The following is a 15,967-nucleotide window of genomic DNA, read 5'->3' on the forward strand; positions in this document are numbered from 1 at the left end:
TCACGCCCTGAGCCGAAGGCAGACGCTTAACCGCTGTGCCACCCAGGCGCCCCAAGGAAGACAACTATTATTATCCTCATCTTACATATGAAAAAACTAAAGCACAAGAGAGGCAAACCAACTTGCCCAAGTTCAACCAGTAAGTGGCAAAGCCAGGATTCAAACGCCTCTTCCCCTGTGTGCTAACTCCGCAAAAATTCAACTAGGTATAGCCGTTTCCCAGTCAAGATCCCAGTGTCAGGTGTTGGGGTGCTCTGTCCCCTGGGATGGAGGACTGTATCTCCAAACAGGACATCAAATTAGGCCAGTGGGCCCGGAAGCCCTACAAAAGTCCCCCTTTCTTTGTGTCTGGAGGGAGTACCTGTCTTGATAAGATCTCAGGACCCTCCCATTCCTGACCCCGAATCCCAGCCAGTTTCGCAGCCTCCCACGTGGTTTCTCCCTCCCCGAAACAAGAGCCAGCACTCAGACCGACCCTAATGGGGCGCTCACCGCAAGTGACTATAATAAAAGCTGGTGTTCTCCAAATGAAAATTCCATCTGGTTCTGGGTGAAGGATGGGATGGGGTGGGGTGGGGTGAGGGAGTGGGAATTCTGTTTGGGGTAGGGAGAGGGTAGTCAACAGTCTAAGAGAGATGCAGGTAAGACAGCCCTTTCTTTCTTCAATTCTTCCCATTTACAATCGAGGGGCACATAGTGTTTAGATAAAATCTTTTTGTTCTCCAGTCTTCTTCATTCTGGAGACAGCTATGTCCTATAGGTTTTCTGTTGGTTTTCCAGCTAGATTTTCCTAAAGTTTTTGGTATACAGACTCAAGTGGACTCCAACAAGTATATTAATAATAACCTTCTGTATTGCTAACAACAATAGCTCGTGTGTATTGCTCGCTTACTAAGTGGCAGGTACTGTTCTAGGCACTTCACCTTGACAAAGACACTATCCTTGACCAAATTTTAGTTAGGTTTCTCTGAGCCCTCTTCTAGACTAGGCCTGGCCTTCTCTGTCCAGCCTGCCCTTGCTGGGACTGCAGGATCCAGTTTTAGCAAGAATCCCACTAAGTCAGTTGCGCGAGAATCCCCTCACCCTTGATATCGGGTCACCCTCCCTGTCCGATCAAGTTCCCCATCCCCCATTTTTGGTGTCTAAGTCCTGGCCCGCCTTTATCAAGAATCCTGTTGAGTCAGTTTAGCAAGAATTTCCCAACCCTTTATGTCTCCTCTTGGTATCTTCCATCCACTGACCCCCTCCCTCTGAGCCTGTCCTGGCTGTCCTGGGGAGCGAGCTTCCTCACTCTCCCCCTAGTGCAATACCCCTATGGCAACAGTCTTGAATAAAGTCTCCCCTACCGCTCCAGCAAGTGTCAGAATAATTTTTTCATCATCAACATGAATGAGTTCATCTAACCCCACAAGGAGCCTAAGAGGTAGGTACTGTCAACGTCTCCACATAGACGCGAGGAAGGAGGGTGGAGAGAGGGATGTGGCATCAGCTGTTGGCACCTGGACGTTCCCCCAAGTTCTTCGGCTGCAGGTGGTCTCATCAATCCATCTGCTGGGATACTAACCAGGCAAGATACTGCGCCCTTTGCGACACAAATCCCAATATTCTCCGACAGCCTGCCGGAACTGCGTGGGAGGCGGCGGCAGCGAGAAACCCGGAGGAGGGCGCGAGAGGCCGGACGCCGTCTCCTAGCAACCGGACCGGGGTCACGTGACCCGCCTCACGTGGCCTGGAGTGGCGCTGGAGTCCGAGCGGCCGCCGCGGGCGGGGCGGGGCCCGGCAAGTTTGTTTCCCGAGTTCCGAGCCCAGGAGCCCCCGCGGCTGCCGCGCAGGTGCTCTTCGCCGGGGTCGGGATGGAGCTGCCTACCGTGAACCTGAAGGTGGCGACGGGCAGGGCGGGGCGCGGGCGGGTCCCCCAGAGTGTGTGGGGGCGTTTGCTTTTTTTCAAGAAGGATTTCAGAAGTGAAAGGATCGAGAGCTCGGGGCAGGAGGGGGTGGTAGGGAGACAGCGAGAGCGTGGACCCCAGGTGGGAAGGAGGTGAGCAGACCGGCCGTACCAGGGAGCGGGATCCAGGGAAGGGCCAGCGGAGAAGACCGCGGGGGAGCTGGAGGCGGTAGCGGAGGGAAAGGGCCGCCCGTTCCCCTTTCCAGCCTCGGCGTCTCGGGCCGCGAGCACCGGGCGCCTGAGGATCGCTATGGCCTGCACGCCCAGAATTCCCTTGGAGGGAGGGAGAGAGGGAGGGAGGGAGCCGCGGGGTGGGGCGGGTCCTAAGAGCCGGAGAGGTCTCGGCGGCGGACACCTGCCCGTCGCCTAGAGAGGGGGCTAGCCTTTCACCTGCACGCCAGCACCGCCCCGCTGCTTCGCTGGCTTCAGCAGATTAAGGAAACCCGAAATTCCCAGACCAGTGGTTTCCAAAGCTTATAAATCCAGCGTCCTTAATTCATAAGAAATAGGAACTCCAATAGAAGTTACTTAGAAGCAGAAAACCCCAACTTTGTGCCCTTAGGAAGACACTGCGACGCTTCCTGGGGTGTCTTCATTTCCTGTGGCATGGCCTCAACTCCTCCAGATGCCAGCGGCTTCTTCATTTTGTCCCCGCCCCGGCCGGGCCAGCGGGCTCTGCTTCTGGGCCGCGCTGGCGACAGAGAGGCTGGGGCCTTTCGCTTTGGGCAGGAAGGTGGGAACGTTGGCTCAAACCTGCCATTTGGGGTCTCGGTGCTGTCCCCCTTGAGACTATATCCAGGAACGCCCTTTTATGCACCAGTGACAAAGCATTTTGCACACGTGGTGTCCAGCCCTGAAGGAATCTAAGAGAGGACTGCAAAACAACACATAATCTATATTTGGATTATTAGATGGAGTCTGCGTTATGACCTCACGGAGGCGGATTTCCCTTCATCTCATTTCCCTCTCAGATGCTTCCAGCCAGTGAGGTTTACAGTAGGGCAACCGAGGTTTGTTTGTATCAACATTCACAGTGTTCCAGGCAGCGTGGAGTCCCTGCCCATTGCCTTTTCTCTCATGAGAGATTTGCCTAAAATCATTGCTGAGAGCACATCGGGCGAGGGACAGAGCTGCAGGAATGGAGAGGGCAGGAGCCTTCGTTCCTGGAGCATCTGTGGCATGCCAGGTGGTTCATTTGATCATAGCCACCTTCTGAGAAAGCTGATACTGTCACCTTTTTTACACATGAGCAAACTTCGGCTCACGTCAGATAAGTAACTTGCCAAAGTCCCACAGGGATTAAGTGGCAGAGTCAGGCTCTGAACCCACTGGGGTCAGACTTCAAAGCCATGCCCTTTCCTGGCCACCAGTTAGGGCTGACTTTGGCCTTGATGGTTTCCATCCCAAGAGGGCTTAGTCTGTTTGGGGCTTTTTTTTTTTTTTTTTTTGAGCAACTTCATGGGCCTGACAGGCCGAGCACACCCACAGGAATGAGCTGTGCTGGTGTTCTCTGCCCCAGAGGGAAATGGGGGGCCCTTCCCTTGGTTCAGGAAACAGGACCCCGTGTTTCCAAACATCTTAGCTGCTAACAGTCAGAGACAAGGAAGTGCTGGGAGGCCCTGAGGGGCCAAGGTTGCCAGGGAACATACAGGACATCCTGTTGAATTTGAATTTCAGATTAACAGTGAAAAATTTTTTTAGCTTAAGTATATCCTAGGCAATATTTGGATCATACTAACAAAGGGCTTATTAATCAAAATTCAAAACTAACTGGGCTTTCTGTATTGTTGTTGCTGTTGTTAAATCTGGCCACCCCAGGGAGGGCGGCCGTCGACTCATTGCTTGTAGGCACTTAAGTGGGACGTTCTGAGATCGGGCCCCTCGGGAGCTGCGAGAATGCACCCCTGTGGACCTACATTCCCTCATTTCATATATTCCATGGCATTTGGTTGAATCCTGCTTGTGCCCAGCCCCACCAGAGTGGTCAGTGGTGCCAGGGGAAAGAAACGGCTGCCCCAGGCCCTTCACACAAAGGGCCTTCCCTAACTGAGTCCCATCCATGGGGCAAGTCCTGAGCTGGAGAAATGGCATTGTGACAAGCTTAGAAAGGAGTTGACTTGGGTTCAGGAGGTCTTGTGAGGAAGGGCCACGGGAGGAGAGTCCAGGGACTAGTGTAGCATTAGGGTTAAGGTATGGTAGCAATGAGAATGGCCACGCACTGAGGGCTGACTACCTGGTGGGCACTGTGTTGTGTTTCTCACACCTCTCCGCCTCCTTGTACCACTGCAGATCTGCAGAACAACCCCGTGACATTGGCGTGATGGTCCCTACTTTACAGAAGAGCAAACAGCAGTTCCGAGAGGTCAGGTGACTTAGCCAAGATCACACAGCTTCCACGTCGTGGAGGCCTAGCTCCATAGGATCAGATCCGCGTGTCTGGCTTCACGGCCCATGCAGTTAACCACTGCCTGGCTCGGCCTCCCCAAGATGGCATTCCTGACTTAGGTCTCTCAGCCTCAGCCAGCCTTGGGGATCTTACTGCCTCGTGTAACGGCTGCTGAGTGTTTACACAGGACTAATAGAACTCTGTTCCCAATATTGAAGGTCTGTCTACCTGTCTAGAAAGTTTCCCCCTGCCCCAACCCCATTCGCCCCTGGGCCCTCTAGTGGCAAACAAAGGGTCTAAGTCCCGGTCCCCATGACCCCGTGGCTTCCCCTTAGCCTTCCCTTCTAGTTAAACCTCCTCGTTTCCATCCACCCTTCCCTTGCTCTTCCAGATCCTGACAGTGTAGCATAGACTTTGCCACTTACTAGCTGTGTGACCTTGAGCAAGTCTCTTAACCTCTCTGAGTATCCATTTCCTCACTATAAAAAGAAAATAAAAATAAACCCTACTTTCTAGGGTGCGAAGAGGATCCAGTGGTCCAGGAGTTGGTGGGGCATTACATTTTTAGTCGCAGAAAAAGTCAGACCAGATAGAGCAGTTCAGACACTTGCACCTGAGCTCTTGTTTGTAAGTGTCACAGTGTGGGCCGATTACTTAGTCTCCCGCTGCCTCAGTGTCTTTGTAAATAAAAGAACATTACTACTCCCCCGTGCACGGTGGCCGAGTGTTCAGGGCAGTGCAGACATGTGGCCGGCAGGTCCTCATCGGTTACAGGCGGTGTGTTGTTGGCGCTGTTACACAGGATGCCCGTTCCATGCAGTACTTACGGTCGTTACATGGATTCATACAGGGACTGTCAGATGCCTGTCTCTCTGTGGTTGAGGCACCCCACTGGAACATATTGGGGGGGGGATAGGGATTGCCTCCATTTCCCAGAGAGCGAACCTGGGGCACAGACACAAAGGGATATGGCCCCTGGACCAGAACCCAGGCCTCCGGTCCAGAGTCCTACAACCCCTGGCTGCCTTGGCTCATCCGCCCTCCCCTCCCTGGTCTTCTGGGGAAGAGCCAGGCAGCCCCCCTGCCACCGGGCGCCAAGCACTATCTGAAGAGTCTGGGAACTTCGGTCTCCCTTTGCTCCTGCCCAGCCGGGAAGGGCTGCCCAGGCACGTTCTCAGAGCCCAGTGCCTTCGTCCCCCAGTCTCTCAGGCAGTACCTGAGAATCCCTGGTATTCCCTTGGTTACCAAAAACCTTCCCAGCAGCCGGCAGACAGTTCTTCGTGCTGAGATGAGTCACTGTTCCCTATGTCGGGAAGAGCCGGGCCCATTTGGCTCGGTTTCTAGTTGGAGCTCTCCTGGGCATCAGGCCTCTCTAGGCCTGGGTGGGTGTGCCCTCCCATTACAGAGGTGGGGAGACTGAGGAAGAAGAGGCTTTGTCTTCTGGGGGTTTCTATTCCCAGGGGCTTAAGAGACATGACCAAAAGGTGCTAAGTTTCTTAACTATTTATAAAAGAAAAAGGATAGCACACGGAGGGGACATGGTATGTCTTTAGGGGTCCTCCGTATTTCCAGGTTGCCCTCTTCTCAAAACAGATGGCTTAGTTTTGGACTTCGGGCTGGTGCTTACTGCGTATTACAGGTCTTTCTGGCTCTTGGCAAAATCTGTGTCTCACAGGTGACACAGAGCCATTTCCCCACAGGCTTTCTGTGTATCAGCTGGCTTCCGGGTCTCAGCGTTTCATCTCCCCTTCATCAAGCAGGGCTCTGCAGGGCCGAGAAGCACCCATGTGTTGAAGACCCATTGGGTGCATGGCCTGGATGTGGGAACCAGAGCACTTGGAAATGAAGACGATTTCTGGAATAGAAGCTGACAGTGGGGAAGGCTGAGGTGTTGATTTTCAGGAGTAAGGTGGTCACGTGAGCTGCCTCCCCTTCCTCGGTGTCTTCTCTTAGTCTGAAAGCCGGACACCAGGATCACTGCGGCTGGTCACATGCTGTGGCCTTTGAGGCAGGGCTTCTCTCCTCTGTGTGCAGGGTTTCCTGTCAAGACAGAGAGGGGGTAGTGGTTGGCTCTTGAGATAAAGATCAGAATTCTTCCCCACAACCCCCAGGCCCAGCCCTGCCCACCCCCCAGCTTCCTGTCTGTCTTCCACTGTCTTCTGTCCAGCCGCTTTGGCTTCTTTTCAGTTTCCAGAATGTTCCATGCTTCCTTCTGCCACAGAGCCTTTGCAGGTACTACCCTTTCTGCTTGAAATGCTCTTCTTTGATCTCTGCCCCTAGTTAAGCCCCTGCTCACCGTTTTTGCCTTGGCTTAAATGTCACTGCCTCAGAGAAGCCTCCTAACCGCCCCACTCCCCCACCCCACCCCATTGAAAATGAGGCTCCTTTTCCTTTACTATAATTCTCCCTCAGAAAGAAAGTCTCACTGGACCCCTCATCCCTAAGGCAATGATCTGATCAGCAGGTGTCCCCCACTCCAGTAAAGTTCTGTAAAGTGAGCAGGGCAGCTCACCACGGACCCCCCAGGGTAGGTGCCAAGCGATGCCAGGGATGTTGGGTGAAATGTTCGAGAAACCTAACACCATTGGATCATGTCTCTCAAGCCTCTGGGAAAAGAAACCCACGGCAAACTAAGCCTCCTCTCCCCTCGGTTTCCCCGTCTTTGTAGCGGGAGGAGCACCCTTGCCCAGGCCCAGAGAGACCTAGTGGTCAGGTGACACCGGGCTCACGGTCAGGTTTGAGCCGTGTCTCTGCCACTGGGCAGCTGTGTGACTGTAGGCGAGTCACCCGAGAGCCTCAGATTCCTCAGCTGTGAATGGCACCTCGGGGGGCTGTAAGGGTTACACGTCCACGCACAGAATGTGGAGCGGTGCCCATAGAGCGGTGCCCAGAGCAAACAAAGGTAGCCAATCACGGAGATCCCTTGTAGCGCCGGCCTTCCGTGGCGCACACGTGGCTTTATCGGAGGCTAGGCCCCTCCATAAAGTCAGGAGCATTGGTCATTGCCGAGCCATTTTCCCAGTCTAACGACTTTCTCGGGGCCATCGCACCAGAGCCCGTTTGGTTCACTCGCACTGGGCCCTGGGGGTGCAGGTGGACTGTCCCGGCCATTGCTCCAGATTTCAGCTCCCCCCACGTGCAGTTTGTCACAAGCTCCAGTGGCTCCCCCCCCCCCGCAGAAAGAAACCCGGGCCCCTGCTGTGAAGTTTGGGAGCACCGCGGCCAGACTTACAGTCACCACTTACCATCGGTGGAATCTGGATCCACTTAATTTTCCTCGGAGTCTAGTTTTCCCGTCTGTAAAATAGGAATGATCATGGTGTCAGTTCCAGAGGCTCTTGTGAGGCCCAAAGAAGGTAGCTCGAGGCGCTTGGCACAGAGCACGTGTGCGATAAATAGTAACTCTTCTCGAAGGGCTTTTCCCTCCACAGCCAGAGTTCTTTCTTGCGGGTGGCAACCCCCACTTCTGCCCTTTCACCGGTCTGGAAGCCTGGGCCATTCACTGCACACCCTTGCCGTGTCTGCCCAAGCTGTCAGGCCGGGACACTGGGCCCCGCCCTGGGCTCTTGGCATTCCCCTCCCAACTTGACCCCCCCGATTCCTTGAGTAACTCCTTCAAGGTCCCCCCATCTACCACTGGGACCCCATAGAAGCTCCTAACTTGGGGCTCCTGGCCCCCTGCTGGTTCAGGTCCACTCCCTCTTCCCCCTGGGCTCTGAGTCCTGCCTCCCCATTGCTCCCCCTTTTGCCTGGCGGGTCTCTGCCTATCTCTTAGCACAGAGCGCCCTCCTACTTCCAGAGCTCCAGCTGACAGCCAGCCTGCCCTCCCCATAGAGTCCACTCCTTCCTTCTTCCTTTGCTTTCCAAGCAGGGCCCTTTTGATTACCGTGAGTAGGGACAAGTTCCAGTAGGGGGGGCTGTGATGTTAAGGACATAAGGGACAATGAAAGGGGTGGAATGGTGCAGAAATCTAGAAAAAAAGGCCGGAGGGATTTTTTTTCTTAAACCCTACCAAGTTCCTTGCTTGCAGAAAAGCCTTCGGTGGCTTCCCTCCACGCACTTACCATAAAATCCACGCTCCTTGCTGAGGCCCTCAAGGCCTGCCTCTCTCTCTGCTCTCCCGCTACCCTCTCCTGCCCCCAGGTACTTTCCCTCTCCTTGGACGCAGGTGGCAGACAACCCCTGTGCCCCACACGGTACCCCAGCTCTGGTGTGCCAAGAAATCAGCTTCATTTGAGTCCCGTGCCACCCCCAGCCATTTCCTGTCTAGGTATATCCTCTGATGCCAGAGCAGATTGCGAAGCAGGAGGGGGTGTGGGTGTCTGCTGCCCCAGGAGAGTAGAGCGGAGTGACATGGCAGCTCCCCCTGGCCTGACCTGCGCTCTTCCTCCTTTACCCCTGTTTCGCTCACTGTTGCTGGTGTTTTGTTTTGTTGTTTTGTTTTAACAGGTATTTGTAAAGTCCTGTTAGGTACTAGACGGGCTTCCTGTGTTTTCTGGCTCCAGAAGCTCTCCCCACCCCTCCCCAGACAGTGGCCTCATTCATAGTTCTTTTCTTTCCTTCCCCAGACCATCCTGCTGGTTCACTGGCTGCTGACGACCTGGTGAGTGACTCCGCAGGTGTCCACCTGCCTCCCGGGATCTGGGTCCCCATACCTCCAGGGGCTTGTCCGTGTATCTCCTGGCCAGTTCCAGAACTAAATAGCACTTCTGTCAAGAATGTCATCAGCAAGCTCCCCACATCCCAAGAAAGTCTGAGGGGCAGGCAGTTTCCAGAAGTGTCTGCCATCACTCCCCCCACTAGAAGCTTCAAGCCTTCATCCTAGGGGAGGCGGCTGGCCCAGGGCAGTGCCCACAGCTCAGATCCTCCTCCAGACATTGCCCAGGCCCCTTTGGGGGCTTGGCATGACTCTGGTTCCTCCCCAAGGCCTTTGTATCTGGAAGGTGTGAGGTGCTAAAGCCAGGGGGCCGGCCTCACATTGCCTGCTGGACTTCCGGAAGCAGCCGTGGGGCGGATGCCAGTTAAAGCTCTGTGTGTCTGTGAGCTTGGGTCAGTCACTTAGACTCCCTGAGTCATTTTCTCACCTGTAAAATGAGGGTATTACTCACCCTCCCATTTACCTTGTAGGTCATTGGAAGGTGAAAGCCCAGTTTTAGAAACTGTAATAACGGGGCGCCTGGGTGGCACAGCGGTTGAGCGTCTGCCTTCGGCTCAGGGCGTGATCCCGGCGTTGCAGGATCGAGCCCCACATCAGGCTCTTCTGCTATGAGCCTGCTTCTTCCTCTCCCACTCCCTCTGCTTGTGTTCCCTCTCTCGCTGGCTGTCTCTATCTCTGTCAAATAAATAAAAAATAAAATCTTAAAAAAAAAAAAAAAAAAAGAAACTGTAATAACCACTAACATTTCCTGAGGGTGTCTAGGAGCCAGCCACTGGGCTGAGCACCTTCCGTGGGTTGGCTCACAGCTCAGCAAGTAGATACTTTATGACCCGAGACACAGGGTGGGGTCCACTGAGGGGTGGACCCTTATTCTTATATCACACTCCTGCCCAGCGATGGCAGACTCAGGGTTCAGATGGACCTGGGCAGGTCCTGGCTCCACCATGGTCCTGCCAGGTTACCTTAGGCAAGTGGCCCACCTCTTGGGGCCTTGGTTTCCATCTGTAAAATGGGTATAAGGATGGCACACCCCTCAGGCCGTGTGGGAGAAGCGTGTTGTGTTCATCCAACACTCCCCGGGGCCTGGCACAGACGGAGGCTCGAGCGTTGCAGGACTGATTTCGTTATTACTGTCCTGTCCTACCTGTCAAGCTGCCGGGGGGATTTCTCTGCCAAAGCAGGACTGGAAACCGTTGAGCTTCTCTGTGCCTTTTGCAGACCTCGACGTACACCCCATGTGTTAAATGGTTGTGAACAATGCAGACAGTGAAAGTCGTGGCTAGTGACTTTGGGAAGCAAGGTCAGAATCCGGATTTCTCAGTCATACTCCCCAAGATTCGGACTTCTGGTCTGGGCTGGGGCTCCAGCACCAGCTTCTTAAAACGAAAAAGTCAGGTGACTTATTCAAGACTCTCAGGCCGAGTCACGTGCTACACTTCGCTGCTTTCTCTCGTACTCTTTCGCAAGAGTACACTTGAGAGCTATTTAAGTTTATGAAGCGCCCCCTGCATGCCAGGGCAGCCCCGTGACTACTGTGGGTAAGGGCGCAGCCTCCGGAGCCAGGCTGTCTGAGTTCAAATCCCAGCTCCACCCCTTAGAAGCTGCGTGGCCTGGGGCAAGTTACTGGATCTCTCTGTGCCTTAGTTTCCTCGTCTTAGACGATAATAACCATGCCTCCTTTCTAGAGTTGTTACCATGAATGCACATAAGTGAGTTCGTTTAAAGCATCTAGAGCCGTGCCACACAGTTTTAGGGGCCTGCGTGTTAGCCAATATTTTCACTGGGTTGACGAACAAAGAAGTAGGAAACCTACCAGTTGGGAGTTGGTGACAATGCCCTCAAAACCAAAATAGGGTAGGCACTGTGTTAGGAAGTGACAAGGTGGTCTTTCAGATTAGGCGGTCAGGGAAAGCGTCTCCGAGTTAACGTGGGGGCTGGAACTAAAGTAACGCGACGACGGGGCCAAGTGTTCAGGGTAGAGGACGCCGCGCGGGCCGTGGCCGGGAAGTGCAAGGGGGCGACTGTGTCATGGGCCGGGAAGGGCTCCCCAGGCCACGGGAAGAGTCTGTATTTTATTACAAGTGGGAAGGAAAACTGTGGGAGACTCTTAGCCGAGGCGTGACGTCACCTGATGTACACTACTCCTCGCTGTTCAGAGAAGGGCCTGGACGGGCAGGAGTGGAAGTAAAGAGACCCGTGGGGAGAGGCCACGGTGATAAATCCTGGCCAGGGAGGATGGCGTTTTGCAGCTGAAGGGATATGGCCAGATTCGGGATCCATTTGGGAAGTCCGGCCATGGGCTCTGCTGATGTTTCCAGCGCACGGCTCAGGAGGAGGAGAGCAAGAGCCCTGTGGCCTCTTCACAGAAGGCCCGGGGACTCAGGACCGGGAAGGACGTGGCCTGCGGGAAGGGGTGCGGCCCTGTGGGGCAGTCACCTGACGTCACTTGGGTGCTTCCTCCCACAGGGGCTGTATCACGTTCTCGGGCCCCTATCCCTGGGCCAACTTCACCATCCTGGCCGTGGGCGTGTGGGCTGTCGCTCAGCGGGACTCCATCGACGCCATAAGTCTGGTGAGGCGGGGGAAGCAGCACGAGGACCGGCTTCAGGGTGGTCTGTGGCCCCCACTCTTGCCCCCTCACCCATCCCAATCCTGTCTCTTCCAAGGAAGGGGGCCCCTACCCTACCCCCCTGTTTTCCATTTCTAAAGCCTTGTAAAGAAGCCCTCCCCAGTTACCAGGCCAGGTGTGTCTCCACTAGCCCGGCCCACTTCTCGGGCTGCCTGGCTCCCAGAGCCCTGAGTCTGCTCATCGCCTGCCCCGAGAGAAGCCCCCAGGTGCCCCAGCTTGGCCACTCCTCGAGGGCGCTGGAGTGTGGCCCCGATAACCCACCTCTAGGGCCCTCTCTTAGTGGGGAGGGGTGTGGCTGGGAGCCCCACCAAGAGGGAACTCGTCTACTTTGTGAGGTCAGAGTGGACACGGCCCCGCTGAGCTCTGCCACGGAGGAGCTTCCCAGCACCCACTGCGCCCCGAGGGGCGGCGAGCGCTCCAGCACGGGCCTGTCAGGGTGACTGAGAAGGGAGTTCCCTGTGGTGCGGACGGATTGGGTGAACTCCAAGGGATCTGCCATTTCGGAGGATCTGGAACCAAGTCTTGTGCCCCATCGTGGCCACAGGCTGGGTCCAGACTGGGTCCCCACATCCCTGCGCTGGGTGCTGTAGTCCATGGTCAGGCTCACCCACAGGGTCCTGGCTGCTCGCTGATCTGTTTCCCAGCAACGCGCAAGGACTCAGGAGGGCACAAACGGAGCTTCCGGCCTGGCGTATGCGGTCGGGGAGCCCTGAGCGCGTGACAGAGCGTCGGGATGCTTGGAAACCCTGAGGGCTCATGGTCACCCCGGGCCCTGCGCCTGGCCTGTCTTGCAGTTTCTCGGTGGCTTGGCGGCCACCATCTTCCTGGACATCGTCCACATCAGCGTCTTCTACCGGCAGGCCGGCTTCACGGACACCGAGCGCTTTGGCGCCGGCATGGCTATCCTCAGCCTGCTCCTCAAGCCCTCGTCCTGCTGCCTCGTCTACCGCATGTACCAGGAGCGCGGGGGTGAGCTCCTGCTCCACGTTGGTGAGGCCACCACCTCCGGCCAGCTCCCTCCCTGCCCTCTCACCGGCCAAGGTGCTGGCGGCGCCATCTCCCACGTCTCCCCTGTCTCGGTCTTGTCTGACCCACAGCCCCTGCCCAAGTGAGCTGACCTCGCCTTGGGGGACAAGGGCTCAAGGCGCGGGGACAGGGGGCGGGCCCTGGCGCCGGCACTGAACACGAGGCTAGAGAGCGTACGAGCTCCAGTCTCTGCTGCAGGAGCCCAGTGCTCCTGTCCCAGCCTGCTGTGGGCTGTCCCGGGCATCAGGCTCCGGGCAGAGTTGGGGGCAGGACCAGAGGCAGCTCTGGACGGCCCGCAGCCTGAGGCTGGTAGGCGTCCGCGGGGCCAGCCCCTCCTCTCAGCAACCGCCACCCCCATGCCTAGAGCCTCCCCTCCTGCTGTGAGGGGTCTGGGTGGCCGAGGGAGGGTGGCTGCTGGCATGGGCCACGGAGCCTCGGCCGGAGCTGGCCCTGAACTGTGGGTGCTTTCCCTGCTGACGTTGAGGTCACCTCAGCCTGGCCCATCCCTGCCCCTCCCACACCCTCTTTGAGCTATACCCCTTCTCGTGGTGGCTGGGCCATTTTCCTGTTCTCTCTCACATACTGCTCATCTCCTTTCTCTCAGAGAGGTGGGGAGGGGGTGGGGGTGGTCTTCCACTGTTCCCTCCTAAGAAGAGGGGCCCCGAGGGGCCCATGACCCACCTAGGGGAACAGCTGGGCCAGGCCTATGGCCTCCCCAGGGCTGACCTGAGCATTGCCCTGGCCTGCCCTGGGGTTGGGGGGGACAGTAACGTTCCTCCCATTGGACAGATGAGGGAGCTGACACCCAGAGCCCCTGGGACTTGTTCCGGGTCAAGTGTGCAGGGCAGGGAGGGGAACAAAAAGCGTGGGCACTTAAGAGTCCTCCCCCCTACCTTGCACCTCCAGCCCAGCGCTCTGGGCTCTGCAACTGTGCCAGCTCTGAGCCTTCTGGATACAGTAACACAGTGTCCACTCTGCCCGAGAGAGGAGCCTATGGGCCCAGGGCTGGGCGTCCCTCTGCTCAGATGCGTGCTGCTCGGGGAAGGCCCCAGTGTGATGGCCAAGAGCACTGGCTTTGGGCTCGTGCTGCCTTGGCTTGAATTTTAGGGCCCTCCGCTTTCAAGCTCCATACTCGGGGCAAGTCAGTTCATCTCTTTGACTCTCGGTTTCCCCGTCTGTAAAGTGGGGGCAACCCACTCCGGAGGGTTATGGGAGGATTAGCTGAACACCTCTTAAAAGCTGGGGGGTGCTGCTGGCCCCGTCACTGTCCCATTGCCTTCCTAGTGGGGGGTGGGTGGATCTTGGCTGGGACTCAGTAGAACGTCTTCAGTCCTCACCCTTCGTTTTTAATTTCCCCTCTTCGTTTTTCCCATCCCCAGGTTTCCTTGGACGGTCACAGGAGCGCAGTGACTACCAGACAATTGACTCACCGGAGGCACCCACAGACCCCTTTGTAGGCTCAGAGGGCAGGGGTCACTCCCCCCAAGGGTACTGAGGCCAGTCCGCTTTGGCCCCATCGCAGGAGCCGGTGGAGCAGACCCCAGAGACGGCCCAGGCTGCATCGTCCTCTTTGTGCTTTGTGGCATTCCGGAGATGTTCCTGACCCCCGGGCCCTTTCTTGGACTGTGTTCTCCTGTTCCCCATCTTCCCCAGTCAAGTGCCCTAAGTGGCCAGGAGCCCTGTGCACACCTGTCTCAGACTCCCTGAGGCCTCCTCTCCCTTCAAGGTACCCCAGGGGTCTGAGGCTGAGGCAACCGCGGTCTCTTTCCTCACCTCCCTCAGCGGCTACGTGCAGCCCCCGTCCAACCGTGCCTGAGCCAGGCCTTGCCCACAGAAGCTCTGAGAGCTTTGGGTCATGCTCAGCCCTGGGAGCAGTCCAGCATGGGAGTGAGGTCCCTGTGCTTCTCACTGCCTGGTAACTTGGTGCTTGGGGACCTTGGGGCCGGAGGCAGGGGGTGTCTGCAGCGCCTGAGGCCCACCATGGCTCCCGGCTGCCATTCCCACAGCCGTTTGGAAATCTGTAGCTGAGTGTGTTTTCAGCCATGGTTCATCTCCCAGCCAGGCTGGGGCCTGGGCCTGCCATTCCTGAGAAGATTTCTCCTTTGAATCGGCAGGGAACCTGGGCTAAGCCGCCCATTCTGTTGTGGGAGGAGGAAGCAGGGGCTACCCACTCAGCTTTGGTCTAGCCAAGGCCCCAGCAGAGGAGGGCTCTGTTTGGTGTGGCCAGTGGGCATCCATGTCTCTGAATCAGATGACTTGGGTATTGGTTTGTGTCCCTGTCTGCCACTTTCTGGCTGTGTGCCTTTGAGCAACTTCACGTCTCTGACCTCAGGGTCTTCTGGAAAACAGCTAATGCCTGCCCTGGGGGTGATGATACAAAGTGAGCGGTGCCTGGCCCTCGGAAAGCTCCCTGAGCCACAGCAAAGTTGGTGGGTTGCTCCTTGATCCTGCGATGATGTGGAATCACTAGGCAAGGGACGACCTCTTCCTGGCAGACCCCGTGTCTTGGTGTCCGGGCTGACAGGGACCAACACCCATCCAGAAGCCCCAAGTGTCCCATGGCCAGGGTCCTCACCTACATCGATAGGACTGAGGGTTGGTCTCTGGGCCCAACAGGCCTGGGCTCTCCCAGGCCATCCCAGCTTGTCCCCGGCACAAAGAGATCAAGGCCTTGTGGACAACCTCACCGTCCTGTATCCATCCTTCCAATGGGGCCTGGTACGTGTTGCTGCGGAGCAAGGGCTGCAGCCTGCTCTCAGGGAACAGACGTTAAGAGTCCTCTGTCAGAAGGCACGAGCTCTGAAAGGAACCTCTGGGAAGGGACCTGTGCTCTGAACCATGCCGAGTGGCGGCAGGTGCAGAAAAGCTGGGAACAGCTTCACCGTCAGAAGGGGACGAATAGATCATCTGTGGTACATTCATCGTATGGATGTGGTTCACCAGTTCACGGGAATAAACCAGACCTATTTCTGTTGTCATGGGTCCCCCTATTGTGAGCAAAACAGATTGCAAGATGGCATGAATTTAAAAACCTCCAAGCAATACTATATGTCGTTCATAAGTGTATATGTAGTGAAATACAGAAGTGTGGACAAGTTCATGGTTGAGGCAGCCTTGGGCAGGGGAGAGGAGTGGCCTGAAGGGCATGGGATTAAAACCCAAGTTCCGGTTCTCTGGTTTATACCAGCTCCTGGCACACGGCAGGCTTGCGCTGTGCATGGTCCTGTGTGTATGTGGTGACTGGCAGATTTCCAAAGGGAATGGAAAAGTGAGGGGGACACAGTGGGGGGACAGCTAAGAAAGCCTGTGTCAAACAGGAAAGAG

General features: G+C 56.4%; 1 protein-coding gene across 3 annotated transcripts; it reads left to right on the forward strand.

Annotated features, from left to right (window-relative positions):
* Positions 1–1,723: 1,723 nt before the first annotated feature.
* On the forward strand, positions 1,724–15,690 carry AGTRAP (angiotensin II receptor associated protein). Of its 3 annotated transcripts, none has more exons than XM_034671210.1 (5): positions 1,724–1,880; positions 8,900–8,934; positions 11,455–11,560; positions 12,412–12,658; positions 14,023–15,690. In XM_034671210.1, the coding sequence occupies exons 1-5, from the start codon at positions 1,854–1,856 to the stop codon at positions 14,136–14,138; spliced, it is 531 nt and encodes a 176-aa protein (XP_034527101.1). In that variant the 5' UTR covers positions 1,724–1,853; the 3' UTR covers positions 14,139–15,690. The 3 variants fall into 3 exon arrangements, with proteins under 3 accessions (XP_034527101.1, XP_011227607.1, XP_011227608.1); XM_011229305.3 differs by having other exon boundaries at positions 1,725–1,880; positions 12,412–12,607; XM_011229306.3 differs by having other exon boundaries at positions 1,725–1,880; positions 12,412–12,586.
* Positions 15,691–15,967: the final 277 nt, after the last annotated feature.

Source organism: Ailuropoda melanoleuca, chromosome 11, assembly GCF_002007445.2.
Source record: "Ailuropoda melanoleuca isolate Jingjing chromosome 11, ASM200744v2, whole genome shotgun sequence".
Lineage (NCBI taxonomy): Eukaryota > Metazoa > Chordata > Mammalia > Carnivora > Ursidae > Ailuropoda > Ailuropoda melanoleuca.